At 46.6% G+C, this 22185-nt stretch overlaps 1 protein-coding gene across 2 annotated transcripts in view; it reads left to right on the top strand.

The window, feature by feature from the left end:
• TOGARAM1 (TOG array regulator of axonemal microtubules 1) overlaps window positions 1-22185 on the top strand; it is a 489673-nt gene that overhangs the window by 436606 nt on the left and 30882 nt on the right. For both annotated transcript variants that reach the window (XM_069208622.1, XM_069208621.1), the window contains one exon: window positions 11866-12085. In XM_069208622.1, coding sequence (XP_069064723.1) covers window positions 11866-12085 — 220 coding nt within the window. The remainder of the gene's footprint in view (window positions 1-11865; window positions 12086-22185) is intronic.

Below are 22185 nucleotides of genomic sequence, written 5' to 3'. Positions count from 1 at the left end.
GCTGTGGCCCCTCCTATCCCACAGAAACCCTCCAAGAAGGCCCTACAGCCTGTTCTAGAGGTTTCCGCTCCAGCACTGCCATCCAGCCATAGTCAGTACCAAAAGACTGTTTCTGGCACCCCGCATTCCAGCTCAGCGCCAAAAATGGCTACAAAGGCTGAAGCCACGGCTTTGACCTCGACCACCTTAGACCGAGAGATCATTTCAGTATCAAACCAAACCTCATGAACGATCTGGCAGCTGCTTGCTTCATCCTCGGTGCTGACAAAACTCAGAACCGAAAACTTCGGAATCCAGGGAATCAGGCCATTCTTCCACTAGTTCTTTTCCAGTTCGGTCAGTTCTTGAAAAGATTCACGCTAGGTAGCGCAAACTTCAGATTCAAGAAGGCAAAGGCTCTATCATTGCTACACCTTCCTCTCCTGTGCTTCCAAAGAGGAAATAGACTTTGGAGGAGGCTCTGGACATTTCTGTCACTCCAAAGAGGAGGACAAGGCTATTAGCCCAGCTACCGGCTGTTAGCCAGCTACCTTTTCTTCCTCCTCCACCACCACCTTTATCACCTCCACCCCCTTCCCCTTATCACTCTTCTCCTCAATCACCTATAGAAGGGGATACCACACCTCAGGGATCACCATGGTCTTACGCTGGGTATTTAGGGGATCTGATGATGCAGATCCATGGGATGCTTATGACCATGATCCCATTGTGTGAAATGGCCATGGTCTCTACCCTGCTCACGCCTCCCCTCCCGTGGACACTACCTCCTATCAGAAGGTGGTTTCTAGGGCAGCTGCATTCCACCATGTAGAGCTTCACAAAGAGCCCATAGAACAGGACTTCTTGCTCGATACTCTTGCCTCCACGCAAAGACAGACACAATATCTTCTCATGCTACCTGGTATGCTGAGACATGTGGAGGACATATTTAAGAAACCTGTGCGCTCAAGAGTAATCACACCATGGGCGGATTCGAAATATAAGGTGGCCCCTACAGATCTATTTTACATCAGGGCACAAGTACCACACAATTCTATAGTGACCACCGCTGCATGGGCTTATTGACAAGCTCCCTCAGAAGAGGAAAGTAAACAAGTTGATGCTGCAGGGAAGAGGGTGGTGACACAAGCTGCAAATCTTTGGTGCATTGCCGATTCTCAAGCCCTTTTGGTCCAATACAATCCGGGCGCATTTGGATGGGATGGAAGAATTGTTAGAATACGTCCCTGAAGAGCACCGTAGACTAGGACAACAAATTCTCTCAGAGAGCAAAGTTATCACGAACAACTCTGTCCGTTGCACCCTCAATGCAGCATACACAGCAGCCCAGGAGATTAACACAAGTATCTTCTTGAAGGCGTGCTTGGCTTCGGTGTTCTGACTTCAGGCCAGAGGTCCAACAGGCAGTTTTGAATATGCCCTTTGACAAGGAGCTCTGACACAGCCAAGGCCATGGGTGCCCTCCAAACTCCCAAGCACACAGGTTCCTTTTGTTGCCCAGGAGGCAGGGGGACATACAACTCCTCCACGACGGAGGCTTCCACTTTACAGAGCAGACTTCCCCAGTCCTTTTTCAGTAGAGGCTACTTCCAAGCCTCCTACAGGGGTCAAATAAAGGGAGAGGAAAGAGCACCGCCACACACAAATCCTCCTCTACTGTTAGTGACTACCTGCAACTCCTGCCCCGAACATCCAACACCTGTCAGGGGAAGACTCAAACACTTTCACACTGCCTGTGACACCATCCCCAAAGACCAGTGAGTCCTTGCCATCATCCATCATGGCTATAACTCCCAACATTCCCATTCGCACCTACATGTTATCACAGGAGCACTTAGCACTTCTCAAGCAAGAGGTCCAAGCCCTTCTTCTCAAAGGGGCCGTAGAGCCTGATCCTCCACATCACCAAGATTCAGGAGTATACGCTCTATACTTCCTGGTTCCCAAAAAAGGACGGGTGCCTCAGACCAATACTGGATCTCTGACCTCTAAACAATCTCTGACTGCTAAACAAATACATTCTATCAGAACACGTCCACAAGTAACTCTTCAGTATGTCATTCCACTCCTACAGCAAGGTGACTTTATAACCGCTTTGGATCTAAAGGACGCCTAATTCCACATACCATTTAACCCTGCACACCGAAAATACGTACGATTTATCATTGCAGGCAAACATTATCAGTTCAAAGTCCTTCCCTTCAGGGTCACTCTTGCTGCCAGCGTGTTGACAACATGCTTAGCAGTAGTAGCAGCACACTTCCGAAGGTAAAACGGTCATGTCTTTGCTTCCCTGGAAAACTGGCTCATCAAAGCCAGTACACTGCACTAGTGTCCACAGCACACTCGAATGACAGTGAATCTCCTTCACAAACTAGGGTTCACCCTCAACATTCCCAAATCCCATTTCCAACCGCTACAAGTTCAACCTTACTTGTGAGCAATTTTGAACGCTCAGTTAGGGTTAGCATACCCCAAACCAGCTCGCATATACCATTTCCGGACACTTATACCTCAGTTTCAGGAAAATCAATGCTTTAAGGTAAGGAACATCAGGCGTCTCTTGGGGGTGATGGCTTCTTGCATTACCGTAGTTCTCCATGGCAGACTGCACATGCAACCCCTACAGCAGTGTCTATTTTGCCAGTGGTCTCAGTCACAGGGTTACCGAGAAGGTGTAGTGGTGTTAGACATCCAAACTCACTGTTCTCTACAATGGTGGAACACCAACAACCTCCTGAAGGGGTAGCGTTTTCTAGACCCTGTTTGTCACATCACACTGACCACAGACGCATGAAAGATAGGTTGGGATGCTCATCTCCAAGACTTGACAAGGTCTCTGGGATGCCAAACACCAGTCCCTACACCTCAGCTAACTGGAGCTTCAAGCGGTATTCCTAGCACTAAAAGCTTTCCTTCCTCGCCTGTCTCACAAGGATGTCTTTCCCTCTCATTCCTTTTCTGATTCAGAATTCAGGCAAACATTTCTCACCATGATCCTTTTGGCTCCCACCTGGGCACACCGAGCCTTGGTTACCCACACTCCTGGATTTCTCAGTAGTCCCACACGAGAAGCTCCCCAACAGGCCGGACTTTCTCACTCAAACAAGGACAAATACGACATCCAGACTCCAAGTCGCTCAACCTTTGCAATATGGCTCCTGAGATCATAGAGTTTGGCAACTTTGGTTTGCCTGCAGAATGTATGGACATTCTCAAGGAAGCACACACACCAACCACTAGAGCCTGCTATGCTGCAAAATGAAAACGTTTTGTTTGCTATGACCAACCCAAACACATTGATCCAATGAAAGTCATGGGACAAGAAATTGTTTGCTATCTGTTTCATTTGCAGGAAGCAAATCTTGCTTACACTTCAATTCACTTGCATCTCGCAGCAATAGCCCCATATCTCCAAAATAGACAACATATCTCGCTATTCAGGATCCCCGTAGTTAAAGCTTTCATGGAAGAACTCAAGCAAGTCACCCCCCCTTCGGTGCCACCAAACCCCTGGTGGAATCTTACCATTGCACTCACTAGACTCATTGGCCTCCCATTTGATCTGTTTTACTCAATCTCACTTACGTTTCTCTCATGGAAGGTGGCTTTCTTAGTTGCTATCACTTCACTTGGATGTTTTAGTGAGCTCCAGGCACTACCCGTAGAAAGACCTTTCTTCCAAATTCATAGAGACAACGTCGTTTTTCAAACTAATCCTAAAGTGTTTTCCCAGTTGCACCTTAATCTGTCTATTGAGCTCCCAGTTTTTTCCCACATCCAGATTCTGTTGCGGAAACAGCATTTCATACCCAACAGAGCACTCGTATTACATAGACAGAACTAACACTTTTAGGAAAAGTAAACAACTCTTTGTGGCCTTTTCTCCCACTCATAAAGGCAACTCAATATCCGAATCAAGCAAAGCCAGATGGATATTCGTATGTATTCAAACTTGCTACATTAAGGCGAGAAGACCGTTACCTGTTTATCTTTGAGCACGCTCCACTCGTAAAAAGTGAGCACTATGATCTTCCTTGGAGACATTCCCATAGCTGACATTTGTAAAGCAGCTACATTGTCCACACCACACACCTTCACAAAACACTACTGCGTGGATGTTTTAGCACGCCAAAAAGCCACTGTAGGTCAGTATACATGTATTTATTTGTAAGAAAAACAACGTGCACCACTCTGACCCGACACGAGATGGCAGGAGTATGCAGAGCATGTGAATCTACAGCACCACATGCCACAAACGGATGCTTACGAGGTAAGTAACATAATCCTTCTCAGGTGTCTCACACAATCAATCTCATTCCTGCTGAATGAACTTCACTTATTCAGTGTGAGATAATCTATCCCCTTACCTATATGTGTTTCCGTAGCCTTATTTTATATACCCTTTTTTTAGATCTGTATCTTCAGAGGTGTCCCATGAAGCGAACTTCTCATCAGAGTTACTGATAAATTCTGATAAAGATTTTCCCATACCGCTATGGAGTTCTGTCCTTTTGTTCTCACACTCCCATTTCCTAACTATAGCATTTGATCGAGACTTCTAGTTGCAGAGTTCTTACCTGTGAATTTCCCCCAGGTATCAGACTGGATCGAGAGAATTTTCTGAGCAGTACCACTGTGCACCATTATGTGGCATTGATCGGCTCCACGTCCTCAGGCGGCGTCTGCGCCGGTTATAACATCGCAGATCATATATATGTGCCAGACGAGCAAGCTGACATCAGTTCTTTTCTTTCCACACCAGATGGAGCTGATCTAAAGAGTGCTACCCCTCAGTCATTTTTTGACTGTCTTTTGTTGAAGATTTTTTCGAGTTTTCAACTTGTGGTGCGTAGAGGAAGACAGGGTTTAAGCCCTGTGGTTCCTGTCATTGGGACATGTTCATGACAAATCCGCACCTCGTGTGTCTTTGGTAACTAGATCTTGACCACAACCCATAGTCGTGCTCTGAGTGTCAGGCCATGCATTCGAAGCCTTTGAGGGAGCGCTCCCTGAAGCTGATGGAGGCTCGAAATTCAACTGCGCACAAGTCAATGCCCCGATCAAGAGGAAGGTCCCTGATCAGTTGAGGTGTCTTTCATCGTCGTCCCACTCCAAATCCTCAGGCAATCGTAAGTCGAGGCACAAGAAGTCAAAGCATTCTTTAAATTCTTGTCCATCAGCCGACGAGGGGGCATCAGCAGCCTAGGCCTCATTCTGAGGAGCCAGAACATCCCCTGCCCAACTCCAAGAGTTTTACAAGGCCATGTTCCTCATTTTGGGCAGCCTGACACCACTGGAGCACCTTCTGGACTCACAGAGTCAGAAGGGACCCCTTCAGATTCTGTGCCATTAGCTTCTGCTGAGGGGCACCCATGGATCCAGTCCTGGATCCAGAACAATGTCAGTCGTACCACCCGACCTTCCCTGACTCCGCCCTTGTCCACATGCGATGCCATCCCTATTCCTGCCTCTGACACGGAGCCAGGTGGGTGTCTTACGACTCCAACTCAGACGCTGGCAGGAGCCTTGGCTCCTATGTCGGATCCCGAGCCCCTATCTTAATGGCAAAGTTACGGTGAGGAATAGGAGGGGTCGCTGGAACCTTTAGAATACCAGCTCCAAGACCCTATGGACTGACGTACAGACTTGGGTGAGGCCAGCGGCCTAGATGATTCTCCTTATTCTGGCATGCTTTATCCTCCTATCATGGCTATGGAGGAGGGAGCTTCCTATCACATGATGGTGCAAAGAGCATCTGAGGTCTTGAACCTTGAGTCAGGACTAACCTTCTGACAGGTGCTTCAACCTGGAGCTTCCTCCTCAGAACCCAGGCTCCCCTTTAATAAAGCCCTCACCAATGTCCTACTGAGTACCTGGTCCAAACCCAACACAGGCTCCTGTGAACAGGACGATTGCCCGTCGGCATCGCCCCTCTCCAGGGGACCCAAGCTTTGACGCAACATCCCACCCTTGAGAGCTTGGTTATCCAAGTCTCTACTTCCCAGGGTGCCTTCCTTTCCGCACCTCGGATAGGGAATCCAAAAGGTTGGACACGCTTAGGAAGAAGATTTTTCCTTCCACAAGCCAAAATGCAGCCATCTCGAGGATGTGGCTTAACTGACTAAATATGAGTTGATTTAGTTGGAGCTGAAATTCGCCTCTGCTATTATATATCGTAATACCATAACGTCTGCAAACGAGGGGTAACAGTAATATAATTACTTGGAGGCACCCATATGAAAATTTGACCGCAGTCCGTAGATATTATTAAACATTTACTTTGTGGTCTTAATTTAAGTGCATCAGTTGAATCACTGATAGTCCATTTTGTGCCAGAATGTAAATCCTTATACAACAAAAAGAAAATTTCATCCCACATAGGCAATGTGTATTATCCAGCACAAAGCCGTTCCCTCAAGGCAGGAAGAAATCGATTGTAAGAAAAAAACTGAAAATAAGAATTAGTTGGGAGCTATATTGTTTTTGTTTGAATCTTTTTATTGCATTTTTTGGTCTACAGATAGTACATATTACAATCACATATGAGACCTGTGACATATAACGTATGTAGGAGTTAGCAGCTCACCAGTGCAATAGTCACAAAACTCAATAAGCAATATGTATGAAACAGAAATAACGAAAAATCATAACCAAACCGGGAATAACAACTTGAGAGCTATATTGTTAATATCTATTTGAATTAAAATAGATAATCAATAAGCATTAATAAAATGGTATTACATAAAAGCAAGAGGTCTAATCATAAAGTAATAATGAGAACAGAAACGTTCGTAAAACCTCAATAAATAGAGCCAACGCCCATTTTATCTGTGTAGAGTGAAGAGAGAGATATAAGTAGGACTCCATTTTATGGTATTTGTTTACTTGCATTTCCGTCTGTATTTATCCATGTTTATTGTTTGCCCATCATATAGATATTTAGCACTATTTATTTCATGTTTTGTGAATAAATGGATTTGTAACTAGTATTGTCACATTTATTGCACCAATAAATGTGATTTCCTATTTTGCTGCCTGTCTGGTTTTAGCTTATTACGCAGTCAAATATAATTATAAAAAGAAATGCCCACATGAAAATATTACCAATATAACACAAACAGATGGTAAGGTATGCAGTCATTTAAGGAAATATAACTTTTGTACCTCCCCATGCTGTCAGTCTACACTGCTATTGACATGGAATTTGTGAATGAGAGCATGAGGAGTCACTCAAAAGAATCCTCATTTTCCGTATTTTTAACAAATAAATACATCTTGGAAACCCACTGATTTTCTATCTGTTTTTAGCTGTAAAAATCAGTAAAACTGAAACTGGCAGTCTTAGATACAAGTAATATTTAAAAGGAGAAATGTGAGTCACAGTGCAATTGAGATAGCTCTAAAGATCTTTTATAAAAGATGTGAGTGCACTAGATCTTGGTGAGAATGTGATAGAGGGGAAAAGGAAGAAGTGGAGGAATGAAAAATAAAATGTGATGTACCAAGGCAGTTGATTATAGATGAACAGCACTAACATTCATGCTACATTCTCGACAAATGCAGACAGTTCGTGAAATGTGACCAAGAATAGAACTTCTATTTCTGAAGTTTAAAATAAATTAGTATCTGGAGGGTTTAAGGTGAACAGCAAGTTAGCATGATGAGAATAGCTTAATGTTATTAGAAAAGGTCTGTACTGATGAAGGGAATGAGTCCTATTCAAATATTGCTGTCATAATCTTGAAACCCACATCGCAACCTATGAGGGCAAATTGGGAAAATTGGCAAACAGTAAGTGTGATGTATTTTGGCGAAGGGTGTAAGAACATGTGAGAGGGGGATGGTTTACTTTAATGTTGGAAGCAGAAGACATATGTGTAGGAGGCTGGCCTGGCTTGTAGTGGGTACCAGAGGTACTTACACCTTGTGCCAGGTCCAGCTATCCCTTATTAGTGTAGAAGAGGTGTTTCTAGCAGCTTAGGCTGATAGAAAGTAGCTAGGGCAAAGCAGCTTAGGCTGAACTAGGAGACATGTAAAGCTCCTACTATACCACTGGTGTCATATGCACAATATCATAAGAAAACACAATACACAGAAGTACTAAAAATAAAGGTACTTTATTTTTATGACAATATGCCAAGAGTATATCAGTGAGTACCCTCAGTATGAGGATAAGTTATATACACAAGATATATGTACACAAACCAAATTTAGGTAAGTAATAGCAAGAAAAGTAATGCAAACAGTGTGGAATTACAATAGATTGCAATAGGAGCACATAGGTATAGGGGCAACACAAACCATATACTCCAAAAGTGGAATGCGAACCACGAATGGACCCCAAACCTATGTGAGCTTGTAGAGGGTCACTGGGACTGTAAGAAAACAGTGAGGGTTAGAAAAATAGCCCACCCCAAGACCCTGAAAGGTAGGTGTAAAGTGCACCTACTACCCCCAGAGAGAACAGACGTCATGATAGGGGGATTCTGCCGGAAGAACAAACACCAGCAATGCAACAACAGTGGATTTCCGGACCTGAGTACCTGTAAGACAAGGGGACCAAGTCCAATAGTTGCGACAGTGGGCAGGAGCCCAGGAAATGCCAGCTGAGGGTGCAAGGAAGCTGCCACCGGATGGAAGAAGCTTGGAGTTCTGCAAGAAAGAAGAGAGCTAGGGACTTCTCCTTTGGAAGACGGATGTCCCACGTCGCGATGAAGCTTGCAGAGGTGTTTCCACGCAGAAAGACCGCAAACAAGCCTTGCTAGCTGCAAGGGACGCGGTAGAGGTTTTTGGTTGCTGCTGGGGACCAGGATGTCGCCACTTGGAGGAGGAGACAGAGGGGGGGGGGCGCCCAGCAATTCAGGGAGCCCTCACAGAAGCAGGCAGCACACGCAAAAGTACCTGAACAGGCACTTGGAAGGAAAGTGAACCGGAGTCCACGCGAAGTCACAAAAGGGAGTCCCACGACACCGGAGGACAACTCAGAAGGTTGTGCACTGCAGGAAGGAGTGCCGGGGACCCAGGCTTGGCTGTGCACGAAGGAAATCCTGGAAGAGTGCACAGGAGCCGGAGCAGCTGCAAATCGCGCGGTACCCAGCAATGCAGTCTAGCGTGGGGAGGCAAGGACTTACCTCCACCAAACTTGGACTGAAGAGTCACTGGACTATGGGAGTCACTTGGACAGAGTTGCTGAGTTCCAGGGACCACGCTCGTCAGGATGAGAGGGGACCCAGAGGACCAGTGATGCAGTTTTTTGGTGCCTGCGTTAGCAGGGGGAAGATTTCCAGAGCATGCACCACCTGGAAACAGTCGAGAAAGCCGGCATGATGAGGCGATACAAGGTTGCTAGTAGTCATCTTGCTACTTTGTTGCTGTTTTGCAGGCGTCCTGAGCAGTCAGCGGTCGATACTTTGGCAGAAGGTGAAGAGGGAGATGCAGAGAAACTCTGGTGAGTTCTTGCCTTCGTTATCTGAAGAATTCCCCAAAGCAGAGATCCTAAATAGCCAGGAAAGGAGGTTTGGCTACCAAGGAACGAGGATTGGCTACCAAGAGAGGTAAGAGCCTATCAGAAGGAGTCTCTGACATCACCTGCTGGCACTGGCCACTCAAAGCAGTCCAGTGTGTCCCCAGCACCTCTAAATCCAAGATGGCAGAGGTCTGTGACACACTGAAGGAGCTCTGGGCTGCTCCCCTGGGAGGTGCAGGTCAGGGGGGTGGTCACTCCCCTTTCCTTTGTCCAGCTTCATGCCAGAGCAGGGCTGGGGGATCCCTGAACCGGTGTAGACTGGCATATGCAGAGATGGGCACCATCTGTGCCCATCAAAGCATTTCCAGAGGCTGGGGGAGGCTACTCCTCCCCAGCCCTCACACCTATTTCCAAAGGGAAAGGGTGTTACACCCTCTCTCGGAGGAAGTCCTTTGTTCTGCCTTCCAGGGCCAGGGCTGCCTGGACCCCAGGAGGGCAGAAACCTGTCTGAGGGGTTGGCAGCAGCTGCAGTGGAGACCCTGGAAAGGCAGTTTGGCAGTACCCGGGTACTATGCTAGAGACCCTGGGGGATCATGGAATTGTCACCCCAATGCCAGAATGACAATTCCATGATCTTAGACATGTGACATGGCCATGTTCGGAGTTACCATTGCGACGCTATACATAGGTAGTGACCTATGTATAGTGCACGCGTGTAAAGGTGTCCCCGCACTCACAAAGTCCGGGGAATTTGCCCTGAACGATGTGGGGGCACCTTGGCTAGTGCCAGGGTGCCCACACACTAAGTAACTTTGCACCCAACATTCACCAGGTGAAGGTTAGACATATAGGTGACTTATAAGTTAAGTGCAGTGGTAAATGGCTGTGAAATAACGTGGACGTTATTTCACTCAGGCTGCACGGGCAGGCCTGTGTAAGAATTGTCAGAGATCCCTATGGGTGGCAAAAGAAATGCTGCAGCCCATAGGGATCTCCTGGAACCCCAATACCGTGGGTACCTCAGTACCATATACTAGGGAATTATATGGGTGTACCAGTATGCCAATGTGAATTGGTAAATTTAGTCACTAGCCTGTTAGTGACAAATTTGGAAAGCAGAGAGAGCATAACCACTGAGGTTCTGGTTAGCAGAGCCTCAGTGAGACAGTTAGGCATCACACAGGGAACACATACAGGGCACATACTTATGCCTGGCAGGGTCCCAGTGACACATAGACTAAAACAACATGTATACAGTGAAATATGGGGGTAACATGCCAGGCACGACGGTACTTTCCTACAATATGATTATGTAACATTCCTGGGTGGCAGTTTGGTTAATGTGCCAAACAGGTGAAATATATTGATAGAAACAATAATTCAGGTACTAATCTGATATTAGCTAAAACAATTAGAGTACAGTGATCAGAGGACTGTTTTATGAGAACGCTAGTGCGACAAAGGGATATAAATTGCAACCTGCCTCAATAGCTGCAGCTTAATAGTATATACATGAATTCCCAAATAAATATTTAAATCAAAAAGATGTTGAGACAAAAGAATATCTGATACGATTTCTGAGTAATAAGGAAACATGGGAAAATTATGTAAGGAATATAATTATTTCTGACACAAAACCGCTCTCCAGGCTATGACAGTGGAGCCAAATCAGTTGGGGTGGTGTTAGAGTGAAAAAAAAGAGTTCGGGTTGTTACCTCATTATTGTTGATACGGGCACCCAGAGTTTCCACTGAGGGTGTGAAAAGTTGGTTGAAACAGCTGACTGGAGTGGGTCTCACCGCTCCCCACACTGAAGCTTGTTCTGGGGTCTTGCTCTCTCCCTGATCCAGTCCAATTGCCACAATCTTAATAGGAGAAAAGCCGAGGGGCAGGGGAGAGGGAAAGGTTCAACACTGTGCTGCCTGTACTGTTTTTTGCTCTATCGAGGTATGATAGTATGTGATCTACTTGTCTGGTTATTGCTTGCCATGTTTCTAATAAAAAAAGATATTTCACAAAACGAAACATCAATCTGAGGTGTAGTACATTGTGCCTGTTCCTAGAAGAATGTAAATTCAAATGCTAAGTTGTGGTTCAAAGCAACCTGCAATTTATTTTCTCTATGTGTAATGTGTGGTCTTATGGCTACTGTTTTTAAATTGCTGGAAATTCCAGGGGTCACATCTTTAAAAGCTTTTATTGGTTCAGTGAAAACATGTGTCAATTGACACAATCACTGAAATCAAAAATCTATTTAAAAGTTTTAGTACTTTTGTTCACAGAGAATTGACCTTTGAATAAGTTGTATTTTGATTGTCCACACTGCATGAATTACATTGGGAAGAGAAAAAGGTATGTAGGTCTGATGCATTAAAGGCTGTGTTCTACTTTTTCAGATCTTTGATGCTTTCAAGTCACGTCTTCATGACTCGAACAGTAAAGTTAATCTTTTGGCTCTGGAAACAATGCAGAAGATCATCCCTCTGCTGAAAGACAGTCTGTCTGCTGTGGTCAATATACTGTTTCCTGCAATCGTCGATAACAACCTAAACTCAAAAAATCACAGTATCTATTCTGCTGCTAGCAACGTTGTTCAGGCATTAATTACATATTTAGGTACGCTAATATTTTAATGTTACTCATTTGACGGGCATTCTCTGCTGCATTGCAAGTAAATAATGGTGACTTAAACAATAGTGATCTCAAAATGAAAGATATTTAAGTGTGAATATTCTTCCTTCTATAAATCAGCATTGCTGTAGTCCTATATAGATGTGTAACAAGCCATTCTGCGACCTAAAAGTAGTCATTCGAGCAGGTACTGTTATGACGTTGGTATTCTAAACATTTTATCATTTGTGGCATAAGTACTTGTCTACACTGATAACCTCAGAGGATACCCACAGATAGCTGTAAAGAGACCCACAGTTCTGAACAGGCTCAGCGACTTTCATGCAAACCTCAACAGATCCTTCTGTTTCTTCTGAATATACTTATAGGTGGATGCGTACCTCCTCCGATTGTACTCTGTATATTTATAACATACCAAAAGTGATCTTATCCCATATGTCCACATATGTATCACGTGACTGTTGGGTCCTGGCTTTTTCCTCATATTTAACATGTGGGTAATGCCATCATATAATAGTGGGATCTGAAACAGTTTTTGAAGTGGTTAATACAGAAGTTTGCACAGCAATACTGTACACACAAACCTGCATCCTTGCTAATTCTCTGCTTTTCTCACATTCGGCCAATTACTTGCGTTAGTCCTAACTAAATAGTTGTAGGTATTGTGGACTTTTTGTGTTGTTTATCAACTTCATTCTTTTTTCCCTCGATTCTCTTTACTTTTGATTCAATGCTTTGGCTGGCTTTAAGCCATGTGCGTCATGCCATCAGCTGCTTGCAATAGCTGACATGTAGAACTTCTGTCTCATGTTTGAGGACTGGGCTTTGTGTGCAGGATCACTGTGAGGTTCCCCTGGAACCTGCTGTGGGAAGCTTGCCTGGTGTGTGATGAACACCTATGGTGTTATCACCCTATACTGGGCCAGATATCCCCTATTAGTGAAGTGTGAACAGTGTATAGGAAGCCTGGGCTCTCTACAGGTAGCTGTGGATGAGCAGCCAAGACTTATCTAGGAGACATGCAGAGCTTTTGCAATACCACTATAGTCACACAGCACTTAAACACATGAAACAACCACACAGTGTTACAAAAATACAAGTACTTTATTATAGTAACACAACACTAGAATACTTATAGGAATCCTCCCCCCCCCCCAACTGGAGGTAAGTATACACTAATTATATACACACTAGCAATCAGATAATAACATAGAAACAACAAGCACTGGCAATACTTACTAAAAATAGCAAGGGCCTTGGGGGAAGGACAAACCATATACTAAGAAAGTGGAATACGAGATACAGTCCCCCAACCAAGGATGTGGAGTTGTTAGAGGGGCGCTAGAAGATCTAGGAACCCCCAAGAGGTGAGTAGCTGAGTGACCCCCAGCAGCCAGGAGAGCAGAGGTAAGTACCTGGTCATCCCAAGGACTAACGGGAAGACTTGGAAGAAGGATTGTACAAGGACAGGACCAGATACGAAGAAGTCTAAAGTATATTCCGGTAGGAAAGGACCTACAAAAGAAGGGGACAGAGTCCAGTCCACCATAGAGTGTCCAGTGTGGGCTGGATGACCAACAAGGGGAGAAGAAGACCAGCTGTGGAGCCCAGGAGCTGAAGAGACATTCTTGCAGTGGTGCAGATGGCGTCCCACGTCGGTTGTTGAGTCGCAGATAGTCATTGATTCAGGGGAACTACCACCAAGCCTTGGCAATGCAAGAGGAACAAAAAAAGAGTTGCAAGGCTGAAGACCAGCAAGGCCCAGGGAACTCGAGCCGTGGAGGGGAGTCCGAGGTGACCCTCAGCAGTCAGGAGAGCCAACAGAAATAGTCACAGCCCCCACAGGCAACCCACTGGCAGCAGGCACAGTAAGTCGCAAGGAAGCCCAGTCAGCACACCCTGAAGATGAGTCAAGCAGCCGACACGCAACTGTGCTTTGCAGGAAGAAGTGCTGGGGGCCGGGGCTACTCGGAGCCTGAAGATCCCTTGGAGCAGAAGCAAACAAGCCGTTGTAGCTGTATAAGTCGCAGTGAACATGGGTACTGTCGTGCAAGGAGAGGCAAGGGCTTACCATCTCCCAAGTTAGACTTCGGACAGAGAGGACCAAGGGGACCACTCCAGACCACCACCTGTGATGTAGGACCCATGCAGTTCCACAGGAGAGCAGATCAACTCAGCCGGAATTCGTTGCATTTGGTGGCTGCGGATGCAGGGGAGTGACTCCTTCACTCCAAGGGAGATTTCTTCTTGCTTCTTGGTGCAGGCTGAAGTCTTGTCGGCCCCAGAGGATGCACAGCCGGGGAAATGTTGCAATTGCTGGAAAGAGCTGAAGAAACCATGTTGCAAAGCAAAGTTGTTGCCAGAGTGCAACTTTGTCAGTTCCTGAAGAGTCCAGTTGCGGTTCCAGTGGGCAGAAGATGAAGTAAATGATGCAGAGGATCCCTGGTAGAATCTTGCATATCGAATCTGGGGACCCACCCTCAAGGGAGTCCCTAAATAGCCCTAAAAGGGGGTTTGGTCTCTCCTAGAAAGGAAACCACCTATCAGGAGGGGGCTGTGACGTCACATGCCTAACCTAGCCACTCAGATGCCCCCAGGGGCCTCTGCACATCTTGGTTGCAAGATGGCAGAATCAAGTGGCCACCTGGAGGCGCTCTGGGCATTACCCCTGGGGTGGTTATGGACAGGAGAATGGTCACTCCCCTTTCCTTTGTCCAGTTTTGTGTCAGAGCAGGGACCAGGGGTCCCTGGACTGGTGCAAACTGGTTTATGCAAGGAGGGCGCCAAACTGGTAGCTTGGTGAGGCTACCCCTCCCAAGCCTTGTAACACCTATTTCCAAGGGGGAGGGTGTTGCCTTCCTCTTCCACAGGAAATCCTTGCTCTGACTTCCCCTGCCTGAGCTGGTCAATCAGCGGGAGGGCAGAAACCTGTCTGAGGAGTGGCAGCAGTGCGGGCTGCCCAGAAAACCCCAGAAGACTGGTAGGAGCAATATTAGGGGTCCGCTAAGGACCCCCCCAGAGTGCATGAAATCATACAACCAATACTCACAACAGTATTTGGGTATGATTCCAACATGTTTGATACCAAACATGCCCAGGATTGGAGTTACTGTTGTGTAGCTGGACACAGGTAGTATTCCAGTACATGGATAAAATGTCTTCCTCACACTTAAGTAGTCCAGTGTAGTGGAACTGGAGTTCGTAGGGGCACCTGTGCTCCTTTAGGGGTGCCCTCACACACAGTGACCTGCACCGTCCCTGCTGGGCTAGGAGGGCCTACCGTAGGGGTGACTTACAGTGACCTGTGGTGAAAGGGTGAATGCACCTTTTCATGCAGGCTGCAGTGGCAGGCCTGCAGACATATTTTACGTGAACTCCCATTGGTGGCACAATACATGCTGCAGCCCATGAGGAACCCCTGGTGCCCAATGCCCTGGGTCCCTAAGTATCATAAACTAGGGACTTATAAACTTTGAAGGGAGCACCAGGATGCTAATTGTGGGGTGTGCACATTTTTAGGCAACCAAGTTTAGAGGGAGAGAGCACACAATTACTGGAGTCCTGGGTAGCAGGATCCTAGTGAACACTGTCTAAGCATATTTATAGCAGGCAACAAGTGGGGGGCAACCATGCCAAAAAGAGGGTACTTCCCTACACCTGCCTTACAGAAACGCAATAGTTCGCCATTCCTAAAGAGATGTTGGGTTTCATCATTAGTGAGAAGAGTCAGGAGGTGGGACATACCCTTAAATTCTGGTTGTGATACCAAGTTTCCTTTCTGGCAGCGAAGTAAGGTATTCCCTGTGGACACCCATCTGGCAGTCACACACTGGCCCTATGTAAGTGGTTCAGAAGACCCCAGGGAAGTTGAAAGTTCCTTAGCTCCTTCTCTAAATGCACAGCTTCGAAGCCACCATTGTAGTAAGCATGTAGCTAGTCTCTTTGTCCAGGTTATAATGTTGGCCTGCTGTCCTATGAGTTCAAGTCAGACTCTTTCTAGGTGCAGGTCAGAGGACCAAGTCTTTGTTCATTCTAGTAACTTACAGCAGGGAGTTAAGAGTATCTTCTTCTGTGGATGACTTGGGTTACAGTGCAGGCTAATCTGTTACAGCTATCTCCTGGCTCTGCCCCTTGAGTTGCTGCTATTTCTCACGCTATGCAGTGTACAGTTTGAGAGGGCTATCAATACCCTGTTTGTAAACGACAACTTTGGTGCAAGAAGAGCTCAGCTGGCTTTTCCAAGAGTTAAGGCATGCAATCAGCCCTTTCTGACAGTGAAGACACATAGTACCAGGGAGTAGTCGGCACAACATCTTTTTTTTACTACCAACTTCTCGGAGGAGCAAGAGTAGGCACTCTTCGCTTGTATTGATACTATCTTCCAGCACTCGAAGTCTGCCTCATCAAGACTCTGCTCCCAGTGGTCTTTCCCCTGGCTGTTTCACCTTAAGGTATTTGGACTCTGTGGCAGACAGATCAGATTCATACAAGACCTCAGACCAGGAGCAGCTGAATCAGGAGCCAATGCCCCCTCCTAGCTCCTCTCATATTGGGCTTCATGTTTTTGCCTTCATGCTGTCCTCGCACCTCGGATCAGACTCTTTACTGAAATATGAAGGTGTGGGAGAGCCCTTGGTCACCTAGCCTCAGGTCCTGGTATAGAGCCCCAACATGTTTGGGGGAGCGCCCAGCATTCTGTACTTCTGGGACCAGACGACCAACCAGAGGAATCAGTCCCTCTGATTTAACCAGCACTACATGTCCCTTTCCCAAACTTTCCTCTGAGTGCTCCAGCTGATGTATCAGGAATGGACAATTTTTCCATGAATCCATCCAGAGGATCCTTGCTAACCTTTTTTCCTCCCTCCTTCAGAAGAGTATTTGCCTGCAGGAAACCAGCACAGACCCTGAGGCCAGTATTAGTAATCTTGAGGACCTGAACCTTGTAGGAGGCTTGCCTGGCTTATAGTGGGTACCTTGTGGTACTTACACCTTGTGCCAGGTCCAGTTATCCCTTATTAGTAGATTAGAAGTGTTCTAGCAGCTTAGGCTGACAGAGGTAGCTATAGCAGAGCAGCTTAGGCTGAACTAGGAGACATGCAAAGCTCCTACCATACCATTTATATCACTTAGCACTATATCATAAGAAGACACTATACTCAGAGTTACTAAAATTAAAGGTACTTTATTTTAGTGACAATATGCCAAAAGTATCTCAGCGGATATACTCCCTTAGGAGGTAAGTAATATACACAAAATATACACACAAACCAAAATCAGTAGTTTTGCAAACACTGTAGAATACAATAGAATGCAATAGGAGACAATAGGCCTAGGAGCAACACACACCATATACTCCAAAAGTGGAATGCGAACCACGAATGGACCCCAGGCCTAGTGTAGTGTGTAGAGGGTCGCTGGGAGTGTAAGAAAACACTAAGGGTGTCCAAGATACCCCACCCCAAGACCTTGAAAAGTAGGAGTAAAGTTACCCTACTACCCTAGAAAGACAGTAAAGTCGAGATAGGGGATTCTGCAAAGGCAACAACTGACTGCAAAGCACTGAAGACGGATTCCTGGACCTGAGGGCCTGCAAAGGAAGGGGTCCAAGTCCAAGAGTCACGCAAGTGTCCATGGGGGGGGCAGGAGCCCACTAAACCCCGGATGAAGGTGCAAAAGGGCTGCCTCTCGGTGGAAGAAGCCGAAGATTCTTCAACAACAGAAGGTGCCAGGAACTTCTCCTTTGGTCAGAAGATGTCCCACGGCGTGCTGGAGGATGTAGAGTTGTTTCCATGCAGAAAGACCGTAAACAAGCCTTGCTAGCTGCAAGAGTCGCGGTTGAAGGTTTCAGTTGCTGCCAGGGCCCAGGAAGGACCAGGAGGTAGCCCCTTGGAGGAGACAGAGGGGGCACAGCAACACAAAGAGCCCACGCAGAAGCAGGCAGCACCCGCAGAAGCACCTGAACAGGCGTTCAGAAGATCTGAGCACGGCGATCGACGCAGTACAACAAAAGAGGGTCCCACGAAGTCGGAGTCCAACTCAGCGAGTTGGGCATTGCAGGACGGAGTGCTGGGGACCTGGGCTAGGTGTGCACAAAGGAAGTCTTGCAAAAGTGCACAGAAGCCCTAGCATCTGCAGTTCACGCAGTACACAGGATTACTGTCTGTCATGGGGAGGCAAGGACTTACCTCCACCAAATTTGGACAGAAGGGCCACTGGACTGTTGGGGACACTTGGAGCCAGCTCCTGTGTTCCAGGGACCACGCTCGTCAGGATGAGAGGGAACCCAGAGGACCGGTGATGCAGAAGTTTGGTCCTGCGTTGGCAGGGGGAAGATTCTGTCGACCCATGGTAGATTTCTTCTTGGCTTCCAGTGCAGGGTGAAGGCAGACAGCCCTCAGAGCATGCACCACCAGGAAACAGTCGAGGAAGCCGGCAGGATGAGGCGCTACAATGTTGCTGGTAGTCTTCTTGCTACTTTGTTGCAGTTTTGCAGGCGTCCTGGAGCAGTCAGAGGTCGATCCTTGGCAGAAGTCAAAGAGAGAAGTGCAGAGGAACTCTGTTGAGCTCTTGCATTCGTTATCTCGTGAGATACCCACAGGAGAGACCCTAAATAGCCCTCAGAGGAGGATTGGCTACAGAGAAAGGTAAGCACCTACCAGGAGGGGTCTCTGACGTCACCTGCTGGCACTGGCCACTCAGAGGTGTCCATTGTGCCCTCACACCTCTGCATCCAAGATGGCAGAGGCTGCCCAGGGGGGCAGAAACCTGTCTGAGGGTTGGCAGCAGCGGTAGCTGCAGAGAAAACCCCGGAAAGTTAGTTTGGCAGTACCCGGGCTCTGTGCTGGAGCCCCGGGGATGCATGGAATTGTCCCCCCAATACCAGAATGGTATTGGGGTGACAATTCCATGATCCTAGACATGTTACATGGCCATGTTCGGAGTTACCATTGTGACGCTACATATAGGTATTGACCTATATGTAGTGCACGCGTGTAATGGTGTCCCCGCACTCACAAAGTCCGGGGAAATTGATTGCCCTGAACAATGTGGGGGCACCTTGGCTAGTGCCAGGGTGCCCTCACACTAAGTAACTTTGCACCTAACCTTCATTAAGTTATAAGTTACTTATGTGCAGTGTAAAATGGCTGTGAAATAACGTGGATGTTATTTCACTTAGGCTGCAGTGTCAGTCTTGTGTAAGAATTGTCTGAGCTCCCTATGGGTGGCAAAAGAAATGCTGCAGCCCATAGGGATCTCCTGGAAACCCAATACCCTGGGTTCCTAGGTACCATATACTAGCGAATTATAAGGGTGTTCCAGTGTGCCAATCAGAATTGGTAAAATTAGTCACTAGCCTGCAGTGACAATTTTAAAAGCAGAGAGAGCATACACACTGAGGTTCTGGTTAGCAGAGCCTCAGTGGTACAGTTAGGCACCACACAGGGAACACATATAGGCCACAAACTTATGAACACTGGGGTCCTGGCTAGCAGGATCCCAGTGACACATATCAAACACACTGACAACATAGGGTTTCCACTATGAGCACTGGGCCCTGGCTAGCAGGATCCCAGCGAGACAGTAAAAACACCCTGACATATACTCACAAACAGGTCAAAAGTGGGGGTAACAAGGCTAGAAAGAGGCTACCTTCCTACACACCTCACCAGACACTTCCATAACCATGGCTTTAGAAGTGCTATCTTTTGAGTAGGGATGGACATAATGTTCCATTTTGCCAGTGGAATTGGGCTACTTTGTATTACTGTTGTAACAGAGTTCTGGCCAAATTCCGCCAATCAGCATGTGGCAGATTATTTTCCTGCAAGGCTCCAGAAATGCGAGTGACAGTTGGCATCCCGTAGCGCCATTTTCTAACACAGGCATGGTGCTATTAGCTCTGATTTTTCAGTGCTACCTCCACTAAATTCCAACACAAGCAGCGCACTCTGCAAAGTGAAGCTCCACAAGCTCCACCCACCCCTTCTTTTGAGACCACTGCACCCCTAATGCAGATTGAGAGCATCTCAAGCAGGGTAAGGCTATTTGAGGCCTTCGTTTGAATCTGCCATCATGAATAATAGACAGCAGGTATTGGGCCCCCATGGACAGTGTTGTCTTCATACCTGGGAAGGTGCCAGCTCAGCAGGTGATATTATTGGTGGCTTTCCTGCAGAGCACATTGACATTCACCCCCCAAGACCCTCCCAACCCCTGGGGAAGGAGGCCTACTGTCTGGACACCTATGATAAGAAGAATGCACATGTCAAGTAGTCTCTTCATGAGCTAAGGAAATGGCAAAAGACTGACATTGTCACAGCCACATTGCTAGGCAATAAGGAGGTACCAGACAGTCCTCGTCCCAATCTTCTTCAACTCTCAAAGGCTTTCCATTTCCAGTCTTTCAAGGTCGGGTATATTTTTTCTCCAAGACTCTCACTGGTGCCTCGTCTGTGGACCTTCAGGACACCTACTTCCATATATTCATTTAGGAGAAATATAGGAAATACCTCTGTTTTATAATTGGAAACCCACAATACTTGTACAGGATACTTTCGGCCTAATTGCCCCAATGAGATCTTACCCAAAATCATGATCCTGGTGTCTGCCTTTCTGCGACAGCAGAATGATATTTACTTGACTCTCTTATTAAAGAGGCACCTAAGAAGAAACCAGAGACCAATCTATCCCAGATGCTCAAAACTTTATACAATATTTGGAGTCAGCTTAAAGGGTAGGTTGAACAAATGTTCCGGATTAGCCCAGACATTCCCTGTTTTTCAAGGGCACCTGACCGACTTGCAAAAAAATAAATAAATAAGATACATGCCCCAGTTTTGCAAGTGGGTCAGGTGTGCATGCACATTTAGGTCTGTCTGTGGGGGCTCATGTTCACACTGCCCTCATTACAACAGGGATAGCGTTTACTTCTTTTAAAGAGTCCCCTGCTCTGCTGCCTGACCTCATACACGCAGTACTCTATTTGGCCCCAGGGACCCCATCCCCACCGGTTTATCATATTTTTCAAAGGGGAGGGTACGTGGGCCGCTCTCCTCTCTGAGGCCTCAGGAACCCCATCCGCTGGGGCTCCTAATTAAAAAAAAAAAAAAAAAAAAGTGGGGGGAAGGGGCGTGCAGTCCCCTTCCTTAGCCTGTAAAGCCCCTGGGACTACATTACATGAGGCTGCCTACATTGCTGTGTCTAGGCAAGCCCACTACTGGGACACAGTTTTCCTGCTTCCAAGAGCGTGGGCAGGGAAAAAATGTGCCTACTCCGCCAGGTGGGAGCACGCATTTTTTTCCCTGTCCGCTGCTGTTGTGGGCAGAGAAAGACCGATTGCTCCAGCCTAGCTGGAGATACGCTGGCTCCCGGTGTACCCAGAATGCAGCCCTGTAGCTCTCAATGTTGTTTGTTGTGGGAGTCCTGGGTGTGCAACGGGACACCCACACTAGGCTCTGGCAGACAGGGTTCCTGGGGCATGTAGAGAGGCCTCCAGAGCTTGATTTTTATTCATACCGCCATCAAGCAGCCATTGCTAACATCTACATGGAACTTAACCTTCATTTGGTATCAGGGCACGTTCCACTGGGGCTAAGGTGATATTGGAATTCTTGAGGCATGTACTTGTTAGAGACATAGTGATCAATTAGGTGGGCTAACCCACACGCATATTGCCATCAATTAACTATCAAGGCTTCTTACTAGAGCAACTCAGGGGAAACAGTTCTCTGCAACATGGTGACATAAGCCTAAATTGCCATGTGCTGCTGTTCTTCTCCTCTCTTCTCTGTTGCTGTCAAAACCACACACACATTGAAAATGGGAAATAATAATGACAGAAACTTAGCATTTGGTTACCTATATAATGAATCTCTTATTCATATACTGTAGTAGTAGAACTTTATGGTATAATTTCGTGGAAAAAGTACAATGTAAAGTAGCTCAGTGATACAAGAGAAAACATAATGTGGATTAATCTGGCCCTCATCCATAGATATGTAAAAGATGGGTAGTCGCAGTATAGCCCACATCTTTTATAAATAAATACCGATTGTACCCCCTAGATAACTTAACATTGACCG

The sequence above is a fragment of the Pleurodeles waltl genome, chromosome 9 (assembly GCF_031143425.1).
Source record: "Pleurodeles waltl isolate 20211129_DDA chromosome 9, aPleWal1.hap1.20221129, whole genome shotgun sequence".
Taxonomy (NCBI): Eukaryota; Metazoa; Chordata; class Amphibia; order Caudata; family Salamandridae; genus Pleurodeles; species Pleurodeles waltl.
This window is presented reverse-complemented; position numbering and strand designations above follow the sequence as displayed.